The sequence below is a fragment of the Mya arenaria genome, chromosome 12, assembly GCF_026914265.1.
Source record: "Mya arenaria isolate MELC-2E11 chromosome 12, ASM2691426v1".
Lineage (NCBI taxonomy): Eukaryota > Metazoa > Mollusca > Bivalvia > Myida > Myidae > Mya > Mya arenaria.
In genome coordinates this window covers 5168924-5191891 of record NC_069133.1, presented here as the reverse complement: position 1 = coordinate 5191891, position 22968 = coordinate 5168924, and the positions used below count along the sequence as shown (strand labels likewise).

General features: G+C 33.2%; 1 protein-coding gene across 1 annotated transcript in view; it reads left to right on the top strand.

The window, feature by feature from the left end:
• Positions 1 to 3028: 3028 nt before the first annotated feature.
• Positions 3029 to 22968, top strand: part of LOC128212083 (deleted in malignant brain tumors 1 protein-like) — a 31448-nt gene continuing 11508 nt past the window's right edge. The window contains exons 1-14 of the mRNA XM_052917339.1: positions 3029 to 3718; positions 5305 to 5449; positions 5642 to 5838; positions 6163 to 6337; positions 7604 to 7794; positions 8774 to 8909; positions 9040 to 9209; positions 9991 to 10132; positions 11221 to 11411; positions 11531 to 11681; positions 11801 to 11967; positions 12957 to 13262; positions 13823 to 13942; positions 14083 to 14125. Coding sequence (XP_052773299.1) covers positions 3616 to 3718; positions 5305 to 5449; positions 5642 to 5838; positions 6163 to 6337; positions 7604 to 7794; positions 8774 to 8909; positions 9040 to 9209; positions 9991 to 10132; positions 11221 to 11411; positions 11531 to 11681; positions 11801 to 11967; positions 12957 to 13262; positions 13823 to 13942; positions 14083 to 14125 — 2237 coding nt within the window. The 5' untranslated portion in view covers positions 3029 to 3615. The remainder of the gene's footprint in view (positions 3719 to 5304; positions 5450 to 5641; positions 5839 to 6162; positions 6338 to 7603; positions 7795 to 8773; positions 8910 to 9039; positions 9210 to 9990; positions 10133 to 11220; positions 11412 to 11530; positions 11682 to 11800; positions 11968 to 12956; positions 13263 to 13822; positions 13943 to 14082; positions 14126 to 22968) is intronic.

Here is a 22968-nt window from a genome sequence, read left to right as displayed (position 1 = left end):
TCAAACAGAGTACTGTTTTGCTCTTCAGTCAGTGTGTCATCACCATATAATAAGCAACTGAGGGTAACCTCAGTTAGAGATTGAACAGTATTAAACATATTTTGCCTTTGTTCAGTAAAGAGAGGACAAATAAAGAGATAGTGGTGTGTAGTCTCCTGTCTTCCACACATGCAAAATGGTAAGGGAACAATTTTTTTAACATAGAGATGGTGATTCAGGGAACTACAATCGTTGCGTAGGCGAGTGTGCAAGCCAGCGTTTCCCGTAATAAAATATTCTAAGTGTTTTGGGCTTATCAGAATAGAGGTATGATTTAAAACCAACGATATTGTTTATAGCCTTTGCGTCAGCTGGAAAAGAATTCCATGCAGATATTGTAGAAGGAAGGAATGAATTCATATACAAAGATGTGCGGGCTCGGAAACTTCAATATTTTTGGTTTGTTCAATGTTTTTGGTTTGTGTTTTATGTCATTGGCGTGGTACCTGTGCCATTAATCGGGGGTTGTGTTTAAACGTTCGACTTTTGGACTTGTTTCTGTATTTTCATAAAGATATTAAACACATATCTGGCAGTGTGATCGTGTACGTACATGTCTCACACGTAGGAACAACACTGCTTCACTGTCGCTAGATGTTCTTTTAAAATTGATCGCAATTCTCTTAGGGTTAAAACTGCCACTGCAACAGTCATGCCGTAGGTGCTACCAGTGTATTTGCGCTTTATCAGAACAATTGCTTGATTTCTGTTGTTTAATACGTAGTTCATGAAGTGGAAAATAAAAAAGAAGGCGAACGGAGAGCGTTTTCATATAAACCTACTTAAGAAATATGAGAAAAAATGCCAGGAGAAAAGTAGGCAACTAATTATAGCAAGCATGGCTGTAATTGACCCTGCACTTCAAAATGAGGGACGTGTGGACTCAGACATGTTGAAGTCGATCGGCTGATGGATCACGTTCGAAACATTATTTTGGAAACAGGTTTGTCGAAGTGTTTGAGGGAACTTAAATTGTGGAGACAAGTATAGTGATTTTCATCTTTACGCTAAGCCTAATATTGACTACCGACGTAGCATTTATGACGTATTTTATCACGTTGTAACCACTCACTGCTACGGGCTTGAACCAACATCATTTTTGGGGAGAGGCGGAAACCTTAACCACCATACCACAAGTCCACTCTCACTGGCAAGCTAGTTATGATTTAAAGCCAATACACTTGTAAATAAATCAACCGTAAAACTAGCAACTTTAATCGGAATAATAATATATGCCTTAATAGCAAAGGTAAAGTATCGTTAGGTACTTTAAAGGTTTGTATTAAATGTTATTACAAGCGTGTTAATTTCGAATTAATAAACAGTTGATGAAAGAAAGATTAGGAAAGTATGGTTAATGTGAAAGAAAGATTAGGACAATGGATATATTAAAATAGCTTAATATTATATGAAATGTTTTATTAAATAATTGTCAATCACAAAAGTTTGAGGGAGAGTTAATCATAGAACAGCAAAAGTTTCAGCATGTATGGAATTAAGACTATTAAAATAAATTTCAATGCATCATAAATAGTGTACCTACCCAAGAACGTAATCAACCCGAGCTCGTACAGTAAAGGGGGTTGAAAGATCCAACCAGCCGCGAAATTAGACCTTTAAACATACATATGTACATGTTCAACGCTGAACATTTTTTTTCAATACTTAAAAAAAATGATTTTGAAGATGAATGAAATAACTTTTTTAGCTGTTTTGGTAACAAATCGAAGCAAATAAGATAAGGTAAACAAGTTTAACAAACTTTTATTACTTTATTCGCAAACGTACAATTTCAAATAAATACTAATACGTATTTGGTTAACGTAGAGCTAAACTCAAAAACACATAATAAAGTGACAATGTTTAAAATTGCATTTTCTTATCTTTTGATCTCAAAATGGTCATGAACTTGATAACTCACCTTTCTTAAATCATTGAATAATTTCCCCCAGCATATTATATTTAAACTGTAAGGAAGAAATATGAACAGCAATACAGCAATATGAATCAATGATTTTCTGAAATGGAAGCCATATTGAATGATATCTTTATATATAATCTACAAACCTTGTGTTACATAAAACATGATTTGTATATCACAGGGATGCACAAAAAATATTTATATTTTTTCCCTGGTTATATCCTTATAAAACACAATATAAAGCAGTAAATATCTTGGCAGTTAATAAGAGTCAGAAAACACTACATTAACTTACATGAAAATGCATATTTGGGATGTTGATGAAATCCCATATACGCCAAAATATCTTGGGCTGACTACGAAAGAATTAAGCCTAGCGAAAGTGATGCTGAATGATGCCTTTAAGAATAAGAAAACATGTAACGGTGAAGACGTTGATAAAAACATGAAGTTACGAATTTCTTCTATCTGGATTAGCCATTTCAAATCGCTGTGAAGCAGTTTTTATCAGGTTTTACAGCTGAATGAAATGATTCTGTAGTCTGTCTCACTTTTACGTATCTCTTGATCTCAAAAATGCACATTACATGTACATTACATGTATACCAGTGGTCGAAAGCAAAGAAAATGATACCGAATGAAAGCAAATAGCATTCACAACCATAACACAGACTATGACATGCTGTTCAAATCTTGATTTCCCATATACATAACACTCAAGAAACGAACACATAATCACGGAATGATTTCTTATTGTCTTTCAGGATCATTACATGCAGCTTTTGCTCACTTGAAAGAGTAGGTGATATGGGTCGTTGGTAAAAATGTAAATTCTGTAATTGAAATTTAGAATAAATAATTTAAAGAAAGGCCGATTTAAATAATAAATATATATATAACATAAATATAATGTTAGCTCTTGTATGTATACAAATGATATCAAACAACCTATACACAATTTTACGCGGCCTAAAACCAATACAATTATTCTTCCTGATAGGTTATGACCGCCAATGAACACCCGGCTTTAATAATTCCTGAAACTTATCGTAATAAACATCGTAAAATAATAATAATTCGCAATTTACTTTTGCTGGTTGAGTTGTTATATAAAGGAATCATTTCGAGTAGAACATAATATGGATTTGTGAAGCAAAACAAACATAACTTGGTTACATTACAGTTAAGTGTGAATTGAACTTGTAAGCTAATGTAGTGCTTGTTATTTGAATTAAGCAGTTATTTGTAAATCACTGTATGATGAATATTGGTGTAACATCATTGTACACATGATCTATGTTTTTAAATAGTCTTACAACCGGTTGAACGAATGCTTTTGCAATACAAATATTGTAGTACTACATAATATGTAATATAAATGGACGTGTTCGTCTGAATTCCAGTTTGAAAACAAAACGATGTTTTCAACACAACCATGTTTTCTGTGCCGCTTAACACACCAAAAGCGTACCATCTGTACCCATTGAGTACGAACGAAGAATAAGGAAGTTTGTTTGTATTCATTGGTGCGTTTAACCGTACATTAACATTTTATATTATGCTTGACAAGAGGCGCGTTTAAACTATTAAAGCAGTTGATATTTTTCAACAAACTGTAACACATATATAAAGCGGTGTCGCACACATGGTATTATATGATTTACTGTTTAAAACAGGACATAATGTACAGTATGGCAATTAAAAATGTGGGATGTATCATCATTATGGCACTGTGTACCTTCAAATTGTGTTTAATGGGTGAGTAATATAAAATTACCATACTGACTTCAATTATATAATTGCTACATTGACCTTAATGCAAAATACTAACGACAAGTGACCAATCCATATACAATTTGAATCATTTAAAAGGATTTTCTTGTTGGTTGCTAACGAGTAAACAAGATAACACAAAGTACGTTTAACATTAAGTTTATGTAGTTGCTCTTTATTTCTACTGAAATCTGATGAAAATGACAAATGTTGCAATCCTCGAGAGCCAACTGGCCCAAGATTCTCGAAACAAAGAAAGACACTTATAGCAGGAAAAAGGTAATGTCACTATTTCTTCTTTATCTTTAATTCACGTAACATAAACTTCTTCAAGCGTTATAAGACCATGAAATAGGAATTACCTTCATGATTATCTCAATAAACCATATTTTATTTACCAAAATCACATATAAGTATGTGTTTTGACTAATTTAAATAAGTAAAATAAGCATGTTAAGATTTACACGTTTCAGGAAATTGGGGCCAGATGTATTTGTTGATATTTGTTTACCTTTTTGTGCACACACGAATGTTTAATTCACGTATAATACTTTTATTCATGAGACGTACTTTTAAACATAGAACATAACGCTATAAAGAACATAAAAAACTCATGAAAGAGTATTTTACATCGAAACTCCTTCATTGTGTTTAACTCAAAAACATTAGATCACATAAATACCAACGGCATATTAACATTTCCGAAATATAAAAGTGCGTTATAAGTGGTATTTTGACATCAAAATTCAACATTAGTCACTTTTTCAACTTGAGAATGTTCTCTCGAAAAACTGGTACGAAATTTTAAAATTTCCAAATGTTCCATCTTCAACCATTGTTTTCATGAAAAAATTGTGGTGTAGGTACATTTACTAACCTTAAAAGATGAAGGTTTCGAAAGCATTAATACTCAATAAAGTATATTTACTATGATACAATGATAACTGCAAGGACTTGCCCAATAGTCGAATTATCAAAAATAAAGCATGGCGAGGGCCGAATTACCAGTACTCTAGAAAACGTTTACAAGTACACCAACACAAACAGATTTAAAAGGCATAAAATAGGTAAACCGATAAAGGATGAAGTAAACGCGTTGGAATGTTCAGGTAAACACGAGTTCACTGGAACACGAGTCAACTACGAGCCCAAATTAGTTTATAAATTGACCTTAAACTTAAGAAAGTTAACAATTCCGTTCATAAATATGATGGCGTTTTCATATTTCATATCGCAACGAATATACGAAATAGTACTTAATTAATAGTATTATTGCTTTTAGCCACTAGAGAAATACTTACTTTTGGCATTCGCGATATTGTGTTCGTATATTTGAATATTAAAAAATAAAAATTTGTTTATTATCTGCCTTAAAAATATTTTTTGAAAAATGAATTGTATTTTTGCGAAAAAACGCGCTTAAAAGTATGCGACGTTTAATTCGTATTTAGAACACAGTGAACATTATCAAATTGCTATTTTATTGTTTCAGTTAAGTTTCGTTTTTCATTTCACTGATAAATCTCTATCACCGGACAGCATACAACAAAATTAGAAATTTACCTATTCAGATCCAGAATTACGTTTACATTCAATCAATGACCTGGAAACCGACAATATTCTTGAGATTTATTTGAACGGCATATGGCGTGCACTTGGAGGAAACCCATTTTCAGAAGTGACAGCACAAGTCATCTGCAACTATTTTGGATATGGGTATCGTATTGTTACCATTTTTCAACGTACGAACACACTTAAAATTCGTTTTACAATATCTAAAAAAACGGACAAGTTTACCGTGAATTGTAAGGATTCAGCTGCTCCTATAAAGCCTATCAGTCTAAAGTTTTAGATGGAGAACAATCAATTAAATCCACTTACCTAGTGTATATTTAATGTTTTGAACAGATATATAGGTTACAGTGCAGAGCTGACAAATGCAGAGTACAATTACACAGGAGGCGTATGGTCCTATGGTCAGAATGTTTTGAATTGCAAAGAAACTGCCACTGCCTTAGGAGAATGTGTTAATCCTGCGTATGTTAATATAACAACGGCAATAAGTCTGTTGGGTTATGAAAGGCTTCCCCGGATTAAGTGTTCAAGTATAAATGTTGTTTCCATACTACATATGATTTTAATTCATTTTGATCGGTGTTTGAAGTATGCAGTGAAATAGATAAAAACAGAAATGATTTATTGGACTGTATTTAAAATACATGCAACAGAAGACCTAATTTATCAATGCATTATAATGTTTGACCGCATTTATAACATGTATTTGTTTTAATCAGTCTAATTGTATAAGAAATATTCAGTGTACTTTTATGCTTTCAACTATATTAAATGTTAAATGGTTGCGACCGTTTAATATCAGCGTTCATCAGACTGTATCTATATCAATAGTTGTGTCGTATTTCATATTGTAGATTTTACAGTATCAGACATTCGCTTAACTGGAGGGGAAGTTCCCAGTGAAGGGCGCTTTGAAATATTGGTTGGCACACAATGGGGAACTGTTTGTACATATAGCCCTCCTACACCTGGAGGGTATCCTCTAGGCTTGGTCAATGAGGATAGTATATGCCAGATGCTAGGATATTTGTGAGTACCTAAACATATTTAACATTGTATGGTGACAGCGAAATATAACGTGTTTTAAGTATATAACATGTTTATTTAGGCATAAATTTTAAGATTAATAAATAAATTTGTTACATTTCATATTAAGGTTTAAAAGTGACCGTGGTTTTGAATCTGTAAATTGTTGCGTTGTCTTTAAAATATATTACATTAAATATGTTTTGTAAACGGTTTTAATTTATCGGTTATAAGTAATTTGAATATTATTTTGTAGCTGAAATAATGTATAATACCGCTTAAAGGTCTTTAAGTAGTGAGAGAGAGAGAGAGAGAGAGAGAGAGAGAGAGAGAGAGAGAGAGAGAGACAGAGAGAGAGAGTAAACGATATAATATAACAAGCTACAGATATAGTATCACAAGCCAGAAGGGTTTGTCGCAAAGCATGGTCAGTACTTTTACCAAAACATATGTTAATTGTCAGTTTGACAGACTTCACGTGAAATAATCTAGAATCTAGTGCGAGGAATAAACTTAACCTTGTGATATTCCTTTTCCAGTCTGTTTCGTTATAACTACACATAGTTCCATTATCAATGCTCTTCCTAGTTGTGACAACGAAGTAATTTTAATAAACTCGCAAGCAAAGCAATCTCTTTGGATGCATTTGCCGATAAGTTGTATATATCAATAGCGAACGTTCTGCCTCGCTTGGTCCAGATAAGATATAATTGTTAAAGTTGTATTTGCAAACATATGCCTCTTTGCAAAACAGTTGATTTAAGTTTTCTTACAGGGAAAAGCTTTCTATTGGCAAAACAATTTATTGTAGGACTATAATGAAGAAATAACTCTCTATATAATAGACTGTAAAAATCGGTTACAAAGGGCAATGCAATTGTAACTCCATTATTTACGTATCTTTTGCCTCAGAATAATTTGTCCTCACAGAATACAATTTGGTCTTATGCAATATTTGCAAACTTTATTATTAACTTACTAGCACAGATTACTAAATTGTATGGTGACGCCTTTGATTTTAATCCGAGCTTATTGGGAAAAAACGTTTAAATGTTAAGAAAAGAATTGTCTAAGGAAATACAATTTGTAATAAGATAAAGAAAGGTATTGCAAAAATGCAGTCACATACTAATGCGAACTAGGATCGAGTTTACAAGATGAGCTGTTGATAACAAACTAATTAGTCACTTCATAGTGCCTGTTCAATAATCGTATATTCAATGAATAAACATATAAAATACTTTATTTACATGTATTTATATTCTATAGTAACAGTACGATTCAACCAGGACGTTTTGACAAAAGCCAACTTACAAACAATGCGTCTTCTCCCGTCCTGATGACACTTGAAGGCTGCTCGGATTTAAACTCACTAGACTTTGAAACACATTGTAATGTCATAAAAGGTGAATTTATTTACTGCAATTTCCACGAACAGGATGCTCTTATTATGTGTGAAGGTATGTTTAAAGTGTTTTATTATAAAACATTGGTATTAACTAGTATTTATAGCGATACTTTATCTCGGAATATGTGTGAATTGTTGCAAAACATGATTTTTTTGGTGTCTTGTTGTTGTTGTAATTTAGGAGCATAATAATAATATTATGTTATTACTCAAAAACTTCAAATTTACGCAGAAATTAAGCAATATGGTCTTGCGTTCTCTGTCGAAATACATTTATAAATGTTTGTATGAATAAACATTTGGGCAATAAAAACCGAAACCAGAAATACCGGATGCTAATCAGCGGATGTGAAAGAAAATTCATAATGAATAATATTCTGGTAAAACGTGCCCTTTCACCAGTATCAACCGATTTCCAAAGCCGTCGGAAGTAACTATACAAAATGGCATACGCCGGAGCGATTGAACACATACACATGAACATGTAGTTCGTTTTGTAGAAACCGTGCGTATAGATTCGCTTTAATGCATTCGTTAACATCGAAAAGGCAAAGGATTAAGATGGAACCAAATATGTTTAAAACGTGGCGGACGATAAACAATATCATGGAGTTAATCATTTTTTGCTGTTGTATTTTTATGTATTATGCTCACATTGCATCCATATCTCGATCTGTCATCTCAATGTTACTTAAAATGAACTCATTAGAAGATTGTTGTTTTAAACATTATAAACTCCGGCGTCCGGTATAGATTTTCGTGAAAAATATTCTAACTCCTACGCAATTTTCGTCCTTTACGTACATTTTTAAATCAGTAGTAAGGTCATTTAAATCGCAGTGTCATTTTTCTGTTTAAAACATATGTCATGAACATATTAAAGAATTACCCCTTACTACGAAAATGCATTAAAATACAATATTTTAAATTTCATTTAGATTTCAGAATCGAATTAAAATGTAACATGAGCAGTAATGAATCGCTTATTTGCAATATTTCTGAAAGGCAACAGTTTTCAATGTTTATGCCAGCAATACGCCTAGTTGATGGACCAAACACGTACTCAGGACGAATAGAAACCTCGATAAGTGGACAATTGGTGACGCTATGCGACTATCTCTTTGACATCAAGACGGCAAACGTTGCCTGTAATATGCTCGGATACAGGTAACTAAACGAGTATGGGAAATTATCATGCATATACAAACATTTCATTGTTTTAATTCTATCGTTTTTGTAAACAACAGAAAACCTATATAATATTACTTTTTCATGTACTTACATTGCGGTATTTTAGTGGAGCAAAAGAAGTCATGTCATCAACTCGATATGGTGTTGGTCAAATGCCTTTGTATACTGGGAGAATATCCTGCAATGGCAACGAAAAGTCATTGGAACAATGCCACCACGATCCAATTGAAGATTCATTATGTAACAAACAACGAATTGTCGGCGTGGTATGCCAAGGTAATAATATTGCAATAGGAAACACACAAGGCAGTCATTGGGATGTAAACTAGTAATCGATAACAACTGTTAAGCTGTGCTTAAAGTTAGTCCATTGGCACCGTCTCAAAAATGTGTTGAGCCTCTTCACAAATTAATTTCGATTGTTCGGCAAATATGCTCGATATGGCCAGTATTTAAGCCTCTGAGGCCAAATGGTTTCGGCATCCGCCTATGGAACGGGAGGTCGAAAGATCCAGTCACACACGCTGCTTGGTATGACATTACCGGATTCTGACTTAGCAGCTAGTTAACTGGGTGGGTACCGATGGCCGTCCAGGAGTCCGATATAATAGAGGAATGAAACTTCATAAAAAAATTAACATCAAAACGATTTCCCAAAATAGAATCAAATATCTGCTGGTTCATCTCCGTAATGTTTTCCTCTTTTTATATTTATTATTTTGTATTAACTATGGTACCCATCAGGGTCCCAACAACAATTTTAGGTTGATAAAAGGGCAATGGAGGCAAATCTATTGGTAATTCGCTTTTAAAATAATGATGAAATATCGAAAGGTTATTTCACAAAAATGTTGTACTTCTGTTTTGAAACAGTCTAATATGAAATAAATTTCACTTAATAATCGCTATAAACCTCGGGGAAACATAAAATAAAACTTCTGTACTAGCAACACACATGCATTGCATAAATAAGGGCGATACTTTAGTTTTCAATCTACAAGGACACAGTAATAGTACAATTTACGTGTTAATGCACTCATTGAATTTCGTTTTACAGGTGGTCCGATGAAACTAGAGCCGTTTGCAAATAAGCCATATGAAGGTGTTTTTACAACTTCGCACGCCGGTAAATGGTATCACTTCACCGGTAACGTCAGTGATATAACAGCGAAGACACTCTGCAATATGACTGGCTTTGGGCAAGTATCTTACTATAATAAATGATTATTCTTCACCGGTAACATCAGTCATACTAAAGCTCTGCACTATGACTGGCTTTGGACACGTATCTTAATATGTCAAATATGTAACACCTAATCGGTAACATCGGTTATATAACAGATAAGACACCTGCACTTTGACTGATTTTGGGCAAGTATCTTACAGATATAATCATAACCACTTCACGGGTAACATCAGTGATATAGCAGCAAAGAAACTCCGCTATATGACTTGCTTTGGGCAAGTACCTTACTACGATGAATGTATCACTTCACCGATCATATTATTATTGTAACAGCTAAGATACCTGCCAAATGACTGGCTTCGGGCCAGTTTCTTCTAAACGATCAATTGTTTCACTTGACTGGCAGCATCAGTAATATAGAAGCCAAGTCACTCTACAATGTTTTAGAGCAATTATCTTGCTACAATTAATGGTATCAATTCACCAGTAACATCATTTATACAGAAACCAAGACACTCTGCATTCAGACTATGCAAGTTTATTACCAGTAAGACACTCTCCAATTTTCTATGACGATACATGGTATAATTTCTCTGGTAACATCAGTGATATAACAGCTAGGCACTTAACAATGTGAATGGCTTTGGGCAAGAAGCTAAATATTCTGTATTGGAATCAATGATTATGTTAAATCAGGGAAATCAACTTTAACACTAAAAAATAATATTAAATATAATAATGAGAGGAAGAAGAAGAAGAAGAAGAAGAAGAAGAATAAGAAGAAGAAGAAGAAGAAGAAGAAGAAGAAGAAGAAGAAGAAGAAGAAGAAGAAGAAGAAGAAGAAAGAAGAAGAAGAAGAAGAAAAATAATGTAAATAAGTACAAATATTAATGATAATTATAAGAAGAAGAAGAAGAAGAATATATTTCCATCTCGATGGATTATTTAAAAATAAAAGATAAGTTGAAGTTTTCATACGTGATTTGCATATCAGATGTGAGAAAGTTGAAGTTCAATATATGTTTTGGGGCTGTTTCGAGATGCGAAATAAAATTTAAATGTAAGCTGTAAAACTAATTTTCTTTTTCATTTTAAATTTAGTTTCAAAGGATATGGAATTAGTCTTCCTGAGGGTTCATTGACTATACAAAGACAGTCACTCAAATGCTTTGGAAAAGAAACTAATGTTTTGGAATGCACATCGGAACCATTTGAATGTATACATAGAGACTACACTTCGCGTGGGGCATGTGTGTTCAAAAAACATGGCGTTCTGGGCCTCTACTGTAATGGTACGTTTCAATATACATTGGTCTGATAATTCCAGAACATTTGCTGTGAAATGAATTGCTACATTATAACATTAGTCATTAATTCCACGTTAAGTTACCACCATAATAATGTCTTTCAGATTATCATATTGAGGATGTAAGGCTGACACAAGTGTTTGCAGTTCCGTATCAAAAATTATTTGAGGTGTTTGTCGACGGTGAATGGGGGATAACTTCTGCAGAACTTGGAAAGATTGAAGCTCAAATCATATGCAAATACTTCGGATATTTGTAAGTGAAAAATATGAGGGAAGAACAATTTATGTAATTAACCGTGAGGAGAAACATCACATCAAACATATATGAAACAATATTTATAACAAGACATTGACGTTTTCTCCTTTTTTCAGAAATGGTGAAAACACGTTCGAAGGAACATTCAAAAATTACAAATTCAAAATAATTGGAGATCTGAAATGCAAAGGAAATGAATCATCTCCGTTTGGATGTGCCTTTGAGCACCGTGGCTACCTGGATGTACTTGAATATCACTTTACGATGGTTAATTGTACAAAAGGTAAGTTTAAAGGTTTTTTCTCATGTTATATTTATCATACGTTTACGGCTGGATTTACTTGTTGTGTGGCGGCTGTTAAAAGTCACCTCTAACATAGTCATATTGTAGTTTAAGTTTTGTTGTCCTGCTCTTTCAGAATGATTACGAGTAGCGTTTGCTTATGCCGATGCTGCGGTCTTAACACTATTTGTTCTAATATATAATACATAATAATACGTACAACTGGGCATTAACAGTGTTGCATTTCTCATTACCATCAATAAACACTATCAATCAATCGTGACTGCTTTTTCCTTCAATTACCACATGCCATTAGTGCTGCGTAAGATTCTTTGCACTCAGAAAACATTGGTTATTTTAAAAAAACATTTATTACGTATACTTCGTGTAATAATTCAACTTATGAGTCAAGTTTTTCAACGTCAATACATATTGCCACAGTTTTGGAATGAGTATATGCAATCACATCGATTTACATTAGTCGATCTGTATGCGTTGGTAAGTTCGTTGAATAGTATTTACGTTGTAGTTTTGTAAAGTCTGAATTGTTTTCACGAAAGTTTTGTTCACTGAAGCTTTGTTTGGAGATAAACTTGCTGGTCCTGCTGCCTTTTTATATAAAGTTCATTTTATATCATATATGCTCAGAATCCTGTTATTTATTTTATCTCTTTAAAGACGAAATGTAATACATGCTATACACTCCATTGTAACCTGAAATATTATTTTAACTTCAGTATGAAAATAACATTATCGGTATTAACACTCTGTTTTAACAGTAAAGACGTTTTCGCCCTTACAAATAATGCAAACAATAACTTAAACCTTAATAGACTAAATAAAGACTCACATAGAGGTAATAAACAATCGACCTTGAACCAACGGAACCTGCCAGGATGTACATTATCTTTGTATTTAAATCTATGCTTTGATCCTAAAAGTACAAGTACTTCAACTCGTATGCAGCATTATTTATCATTATACATTAGAATGCCACAAAGCCAGATATGGATATGAATGTGACAAAGACTGCATGTGTATTTCGGCGAATACAGAAGACTGTGATGACATGTCGGGTAAATGTACATGTATACCAGGATGGTCAGGGACATACTGTGAAACAGATATCAACGAATGTCTAACTACAAACATATGTCCGGGTGGAATGGAATGTGTTAATCAAAGCGGTTCTTTGTGCAGTGAAGCTAACACGGAGTGCACAAACATCGATGGAGGGTTCAAGTGTGACTGTGTAGAAGGATATGCTAGAGACAACAATGATACATGTTTTGCTTGTAAGCCATCCCCAAATTTCTCGAACAAGCTTTAATCACTTACAACAGGTGCAAGTAAAGCTCGTTATTTTTGTTTCGGTATTTTTTGTTTTATATTCTCATTTTCAGGAGTTCTAATACTTTAAAAGGAAAATATGTGAACGTAAATCACGCCCAATTGCATTTAATTTTTTTAAGAATGTTCAAGTTAGTGTTTTAGCTAAGTGCTATACGGAAATTAAGTTTTTTATGCTTATGATTGTTCGAGAAAAATGAGTATTTTCTGTAGATTAACATCACTACACAAAATAGCAATAAGGTTGTGTTGCGCAATTCACTCAGTTGTTGTTATAACACTTCTGTTTTTATGAAGTAATAAATCATTTATTACAGCGGGGCTGTGAATTGTAGCCAGTTTGTAGAAAAGCATTGTCCTCAGATAATGGGTATACATATTTACAAAGACTATCAGTATCACCTTCTATCCGTGATTTGTTGTCGTTAAAGCATGTCAGTTCAGTCTCACTATGAATATTTGAATATAGGAAGACCACTGACAACCATTTTCTCTTATCTTTCAGTAAAGGAGAATAATTTTTCAAACATCTTGCTCATAGTGATAAGTTCATCTCTGGTCGCTGTTTTATTGATTTGCGTGTTTGTTGGAGTATGCTGCTGTGTGAGCAGAAACAGACAGAATGGTAGGATACACTTACAATGGCGTACATGTCTCATAAGTGTTCCGTGTTATTTCTGTAGATGAAATGGTTTTAATATATATCTGTAATTAATATCAATGCTGAGAACGATTAAATTATATATTTTTCTGTAATTATTTCAGGTAGGCCAAGCTCGCCGGCTGCGGAATTACCGACGGCTGTAGGGTAGGCTGCATTATTTATATGTTTGTATGTTAAAACAACTCGTGGATATTACTATATCATAGACAATGAGAGTATATGTCATTTTATCTCAAGCCAATATTGTCTTGCTCCCCGTTTGCTTCAATTAAAGCGGTTATAACGACCTCCAATTTGTGTTTGCAAATCCTAGATTTCGCAAACTCAAGTACCCTTTAAATACGGTGTAATCGAATACTGGCCTATTCTTTAGTTAGAAGGCTTCATTAAGGTATGATTTTGGTGTTTTTGTTTGCGAAATGTTTTTGGAAGTTTGTCTAATTGACCCGCCAACTTCGGGCCCCAGCGGGGTTTTCGCAGAAAAACACGGGGTTTTTCACTATCCCGCGGGATTTTTCTCCCGTTTTTCAAAAGCTGGGGAAAAATCCCGCGGGGTTTCAATAATACAAGATTCAAGTTATTTTAGCTCAAAACAGCATCTTATATCAGAAGGAGCATTATGCTTCGACACCGGAAGTGAAATAACGCGAAACAAAAAAAAACCGCTTTTCAGTACGGGGTTTTTCTCCTGCGGGATAAAACTCCAAGATTTTACCGATAATGCAAAATCCGTAAAAAAAAACACTTCTAAGCTATTATAATATTGTTATGATGTTAATTATCACCTGTTTAAGGATTTTGAAATACTTGCTTTTTATTTAAAGAACAACAGAAATTTTATGAATGTTTTTTACGGGAGAAAAACCCAACAAAACCTGTTTTGACTATTTATGATTTAAAACGCGATTTTGCACTTCATTTAAAGCAAAAACAAATGTTACTACATATGTATCTTATATGTTTAATATAACAACCATGTTAGTTATAATGTAAATGATATTATTAAAGGTAATTTAACTAATTTTGAAACTTATGAACTAGTGTAATGTAACCTTTTAAAAAAAAATCTTCCTTTTTTAACCGTCTTTAAAAATACTGCAGGAATGAAAATTATACGTGACGTTAAAGAGTTGTAACGTTAAAAAGATGATATTGCTTAAAATTGTTTAATTATTGGTACTTAAAATTGTTTAATTATTGGTACTTGAATCTGACTTTAAACCGGTTTAACACAAACATACAATTACAATAATCAATACCAGGGTACATGTATCATGCTGGAAAATTACGGTCGGCCCAGTTGTCTATCCTTAATTATGATCGGACCTCCTTGAGGCCATCAGAATTATTAATGTCGTTCATCTTTGTCGTGATATTTTTTTTTTACTTTTATGTTATGAAAGGAAAGGCAATATTACTATATTATAGTATATTCCATACTTTTTTAGGAGTCTACCATGAATTATTTTGATGCAACATTTATAAACACGTTGAAAATGTTGTCTATCACAGATTATTTAGCTTGACGAATAGGCTTTTGAGCAAACAGATATATACAGAGAAATATTTTAATTGATATTTATGTATGACATACATAAATAACCCTATCATATACCATTTCTTTTATGGACATTTGAAGGTACATATGAACAAAATCAATTGATATATTTTAATTTTTGCATCAAATATATTCTTTGATAATATAAAGAAAAGTACATTGATCAAACAAGTGTAAGTGAGAAAGAAATAGAATTGGCTACAATTGCCAATCAATAATTTCTGTTCACAGTCTGCAGTCTATCACAGATCAATGAGCAATTGCAATGACCAACAGTTAACACAAACGGTTCCGTGGGAGGGGGGATGGCACACCCGGCACATGCCCCATCACTAAAGTCGTCAAAGTTTGCATTCTATCTCAAAGGAGTGGAAATTAATAAACTACACCTTTCAAATGCCATCATGTGCAGGCGAAGTGAACTCGTAAAAACAACAAATTCAAACAGCGCAACTTCCTTTAATTATGTCCTCTTGATGTTTCTTCATCCGTATATAAACAACAGTTTCCTCGTCTTCCAACAATTTCCAATACTGGTGAAAATGTATCCATCATCCGTGTGATATTTGTTGAAAACAAGAAAAACATACATGCCATAAAACTGAGAAAAAAGTTATTTTCTCCAGTCTTGTAGCCGAACGCAATCCTTGAACATGTGCAAGATATGCCATGAAGTCAATATCACCACTACTTGAAGGCCACCGATGTGTTATGTTCACTTGTATGTCTTTCTGATTTCTTCACAAATTGCTTACGTCTAGCGGACCCTTGGGAGGGAGGGGTACGCCCCTTAGGTATGTCCTCTCTTGGTGAGTGGAGTACGCCCCTTAGGTATGCCCTTTCTTGGGAAGCGGAGTACGCCCCTTACGTATGCCCTCTCTAATGTCTAATCCTGAACTCTCCCCTGCTTTTAAGATAAACTTTCATAACCAGTATCACTTATTACCTTATTATTATAATAAAATTCGTTCAACTTATCTTGAAGCCATGTGATGGCAGATAAACAATGGTTAAAGTTAAATGAACAGTAATGTTCATTTCTATTTTTTTATTGATAAGATTAATCCCAGTATGAAAGATTCATTTTATATTAGAAAATAAATAAAATATTTATGTTTAGGAAAGACAATTAAGAAAACCATGTTTTATGATAGACACTATTTTTTATGTAAATGATACATAAGAAAAAATATTCTTATTGTCTATCATGAAATATATATTTCTTATTGTCTATAATGAAAATATTTCTTACTGTCTATCAAGAATTGTTTTTATTATTGCCTATCATTAAATATTTTTCTAACTGTCTATCATAAATATTATCATATTTTATGATAGACAATAAGATTTTTTCTAAATATTTCTTATTGTCTATCTAGTCCAAATATTTGTATGTTGACGGATTTTTTTTAGATTTTTGATATGGCAAATCCTTCACGTACAAATTGTTTAGAATCAAAAGTGGGTAGTTGTTCCGATCAGGATTCCGGATTAAAGCATATAGCGTCTATAAAATATCATAAAAACAAGAAATATAACCAGATAATGTTATTTTATATTAGTTCCATGCGCACACAAAAAATATCCAACTTATACTTATGAGTTTGACGGCTTTTCTTCTTTTCATTCTGTCAAAACATAACGATATATACATGAAGGGCACATGCAAGGCTTCAGGGCACAGTTTTAAATCGCTCGGAACATTTCGGCCATGGCCGAGTTGTTACGATTGTATAACGAGGTCTATCTCGAAGCTTTGTCGGAGGAGGCCGAGTTATTACGATTGTATCGAGTTGTTCCCCTTCGCATAATTGTTATCTGTGTCAGTCAACTTTCGTTTTATTGGAAAGGTAAACAACTTGTTTTAATACATTAAATGCTTGTTTAGTACACTTATACTTATGAGTTTGACGGCTTTTCTTCTTTTCATTCTGTCAAAACATAACGATATATACATGAAGGGCACATGCAAGGCTTCAGGGCACAGTTTTAAATCGCTCGGAACATTTCGGCCATGGCCGAGTTGTTACGATTGTATAACGAGGTCTATCTCGAAGCTTTGTCGGAGGAGGCCGAGTTATTACGATTGTATCGAGTTGTTCCCCTTCGCATAATTGTTATCTGTGTCAGTCAACTTTTGTTTTAATGGAAAGGTAAACAACTTGTTTTAATACATTAAATGCTTGTTTAGTGCAAAATAGCATTTCACTTACATGGTAAAATATGAATTTAACTCTTTATGATCAATTTCAACCATGAAATACTTCACTTAAAACAATTTCAATATTTTTAAAACACCCCCGTTTTTTGCACATTTCCGTTTAGACGTTAGGGATTGGAAGAATCCCGTATAACACGTCTATTATTTTAGACTAATTGTCTATCATGAAAAATATTTCTTACTGTCTATCATGAATTATTTTTATTATTGTTATCATGAAATATTTTTCTGTCTATCATAAATTTTAATACATATATTTAATTTAAAATATTTCTTATTGTCTATCATGAATTTTTTTCTTACTGTCTATCATGAATTATTTTTATTATTATCTATCATGAAATATTTTTCTTACTATCATAAATTTTAATAAATATATTTTATGATAGACAATACGAAAACAAATTATACATAATTACAGTAAAGCAAAAATCATGATAGACTGTAAGAAACTTACTACTTGTGTTTTCATGTAATTATAGGACAAATAAGAAAAATATAAATAATTCTTATTGTCTATCATAAATTTCCAACATTTCAAGAATAATATTTTACGATAGACAAGAGGAACTGCGTTGATCATGATAGATAATATGACAAATAAGACAACTTTTTTATGCTTCAACTACAAAATTTTCATAATTTGTTTTCAAGATAGACACCAAAAATGTGTTTCTCCTTTGTTGACTTTCGTCTTTAAACTCGAAGTTAGAGCAATATTAAAACCATTACCAATTTCCAAATCCTTTAGGCGAAGACCATGACACAAAACGAGTTGTCGTTTCAATTTCATGTGTTCGAATCTCATCCAAAGCCTCCAATAAACTTTTTTGCATGGTCGCCGCCATGTTGTATCACCTAAAACGACCAATTTACGGTAGTCGAGCTACTTTACATTACTTTACAGTATATTAATAATTGTGATGCCCAATAAGAGGTCGTATAATAATCTGAGATAGACAATAGCATCGACGGAAAATTACGAATGTGTCAGACGAATTATTTTGTTTTTCATAGAAGATAAACAAAATCATCGAGATTTGCAGAACGATGAATCAGAATGACTGAATGACACTATGTTTTGCAAAATGGATATATCCCTAACTTCCATGGTAGGTCATATATATTTTATTCTATTGCATTTTTTGTGTGGCTTATTGAATATGTATCAGCTAAGAACACAGGTAGTCATTCTAAAATGCCGTCCAGGCTTTTTTTTAATGATGGTTAGCCTGGACCAGGCTAACCATCATTAAAAAAAGCCTGGACGGCATTTTAGAATGACTAAGAACACAGGTAGATCTACTTGGCACAAACAATTTTAATAAGAATATCTTAATACACTTATCCCATATATAAGGCGATTATTGATTATGTGACTTGCACCTGTGGCTAAGAAGTAGGACAACTCTTGGTTATGCACCAGTCAGTTATAACCGCCCCCGCCCCCCCCCCCCCCCCACGGTCCAGGGAATGGCAGGGACTTTGACTTTCGGTCCAGCTGAGCCCGGGCAGAGGCCCATTTTCCCCAGCTATCCCCGGTATACACCCAGTCTCGGGTAATCACGGCCTTCCCAGTTCCGGAGAATAGAAGGGACTTTGACTTTCTGTCCAGCTAAGCCCGGGTAAAATCCTTGTCCTGCAGGGACGAACTGCCGGTAAAATCCCTGCCAAATGATCCCGTACCCCAAGGACCCTAGGTAAGGCCTCCGGTAATCACAGCCTTCCCAGGTCCGGAGAAAAGCGGGGACTTTGGCTTTCTGTCAAGCCAAGCCCGGGTAAAATCCTTGTCCTGCGGGGACAAAATGCCGGTAAAATCCCTGCCAAATGATCCCGTACCCCAAGTAGTCCAAATATTTGTACGTTGACAGATTTTTTTATGATTTTTGATATGGCAAATCCTTAATGTACAAATTGTTTTGTACCAAAAGTGGGTAGTTGTTCCGGGTTAAAGCATATTGCGTCCATTAAATATCATAAAAACAAGTAATATTACCATATTATGTTATTTTATATAAGTCTCGTACACAAAAAATAAGTATCCAACGAATAATTATGAGTTTGATGGTCTATCTCGAAGCTTGTCGGAGGTGGCCGACTTATTACGATTGCGTCGAGTTGTTCCGTTTGGCATAATTGTTGTCTGTGTCAGTCAACTTTCATTTTATTGGAAAGGTAAATGTGTTTTAATGCATTAAATGCTTGTTTTGTGCAAAATAACTTCTTTTACATGTATGGTAAATTATGAAAACCTTTATGGTCAATTTCAACCATAAAATACTGCACTTAATACAATTTCAATATTTTTCAAACACCTCCGGTTTTTACACAAACCCGTTTAGACATTAGGGATAAGAAACCCATATAACACGTCTATTATTTTAGACTTGTACCCCAAGGACCCTAGGTAAGGCCCCCGGTATTCATGGCCTCCCCGCCCTGCTAAAAAAACGTCGAGAAAAAACAACATTATTATTAAAAGTATTTATTCTTTTCATGAAAGTCTTTTGCCTGTAATTGCGCATTCAACATCCTAATGCAATATAAACTGTCATGATCTGCCCCCAGATTTCAGATTTAGTAAGCTTCTTATGACACAGACAACAGTTTTGCCTATATATGATCTGCAGGTTGGCGCATGATTATTATATATTAATGGCATATTTAGCTGACTGCAGTGGTCAAAATTGACACCAGCCCAAATTTTATTTAGCAGGGCTTGATAAAACAATTAATTACACCATGATAAATGATAATATATCATGAGTGGATGGTACTCTGAAATTGCAGACACTAATATTATTTTTTTTAGTTGAAAGATTTTACTATTGTTAAAGTGACTGGAATAAACAGAATTTATGATGAAATGGGTTTCATTTTCCTACATGCCTTTGCGAAACAAAATAATCCGCTGAGTTCTCTCCATTCCTTGAAGCTGTCAAATAAGTTCACATTTGGGTTATATATATCTTAAATATATATGTCTAATGTCTACACTCATGCACAATATTTTGCTAAGAATTGGGCGCAAGTCCGCTAACGCGTTCACAGGGGGTACTTTGAATGACTGGGGAATAGCACAGTAGCGCCCCTAGTGTGTCTTCTTCAGAGACTTCTGTTCAGGATTTCCACTCCTTTATTCTAAGAATAGTGTTCCTTTTAAATCAGCGATAACAAATAACACAATTGCAATTGCAAATCCAGTATGATTTAAGTCTATTTCATGTATAGTTATATGAGTTTTTCATATGTGGCAGGTCTATTTTAGAAATCTTTTGTTTATAATTGTCTCTGTGGCTGCATTTATGCCACTCTGATCCTGTTGTTGTTGAGATAATGAAGATAAAATTCTCTATTAACAAAAAGTCCACAATTAGAAAATAGTAGGAGAGAACATAATTAAACTTTTCCAATAAAAAAAATCTTAATCAAGATATGGAAAGGGCCCTTATAATAACCCAATTAAACTTAAAATTAAAAACAAAAAGTAAGACTTGTTAATAACTGTAAAATCTAGGTGTTAGATGACATTAAAGCTGCACTCTCACAGATATACCATTTTGACAACTTTTTTTTTGTTTGTCTTGGAAAGAGCAAATTTCTGCCTAGATATCTGCAAATAAATTTATGATTGCTGACAAAATCAGATCGTAGATTTTCACATTTTTCTGTTTGAAAAATTGATGTTTTTTTAAGGAAAATGCATATTATATCATTTTTGGATTTTTTGTTAGTAGTTTTATTTATATAACTGGTTCCATGGATTTTTGCAAAATTGGCTGGTTCCAAGGCAAACAATAAAAAGTTGTCAAAACGTTCAATCTGTGAGAGTGCAGCTTTAAGGGCACTGTACAAAGAAAGCTGGTAAAAATATTGAATAAACACTTAAAGCAAAATTATGTTTAAACTGGGACCAATAATATGTTATCTTACTCCCAGGTTTAAACAATTGCAAATAATAACAATAATTATAGTTTTGTCTGGCTTTTCTTACACAAAAACAAAAGACATTAAAACTGCATATCCAGAATATCCTTGAAATAATATCAAAATGCCAAGATAAAATGTACAAAAAACACAAAAAACATCTGAATTAAATAACAATTAGCCACTTTAGCAAAATGGATAATTATACATTTAAGATATTCACATAAAATTCACCTCAATTTTTCCTTTCCATATGATTATATATTATATTTCTTATTTTTTTTCCCTCTTTGCTATTAGCCTATAAATCAACATGACCCTAAGCAATTATTTATATTTTAAGCATAATTAAGGAACATGTATTTTGATCAATTAAACTGCAGATTATGTTTATTATCTTAAATAAATTATAAGCCTATTCATAATCATATTTATAGCACCATTTTCAGAATAATGATTGTCACATTAACCAGGCTTTCCCTGTATAAAACTTTCATTCATAAAGAAACATTAAAAGGCAATTTTAACTCAGCCAATCAGATGTCAAAAACAGTGAAAGGGGCAATGTCAAGCCCAGTGAAAGGGGCGGAGCTAAGATAAATACTGACATGAAATGTAGATGGATCTTACCAACCGAGGAACTATTTTGATTTTCCTCATTTGCTTGTAATAAAAATTAAACTTTTACATTGATACAAATTTATCAATATATGTGACCAGTCACGGGATTTTTTGCCCGAAACCACTTTTTAGGCGAAAATGAGATATGAGTAATTTCTGACAGTCCTATTCTTTAGGATAAAATAACTGAAGAGAAAATTCAAAAATTCCTATTTTTAACGAAATAATGACAAAAACTAGAAGGGCACTTGTTTAAGAAACAGCTGGAAATTCGGTGAAGTTCAAGAATTTATTGAAACATTTGTATTCACAGATGCAATAAAAATGCATTACTACTATATACACAATTCCCACATTATAACGACAACAACATATTTTCAAAACCATTCTCAATTATTATTGAAAAAATAAATTAAAATTTATTGGTTACAATGGCAACCATTATTGAAAAAAGGCGTTTTGGGGTTAAATTTGCATGTAAATATACAATAAATGTCATCTGAAGCATTTAGTAATAATTGACTTGTTAATTGATATCCTCAAACCTTATTGTACCTGGTGTATGTATCTGACAAATGTCAGAATAAATAAAAACTGTTCGCCAAGTACCGTAGTTTATTGGAAATTTTTCACAATAAATTTACATTAGGTTGTAACTTG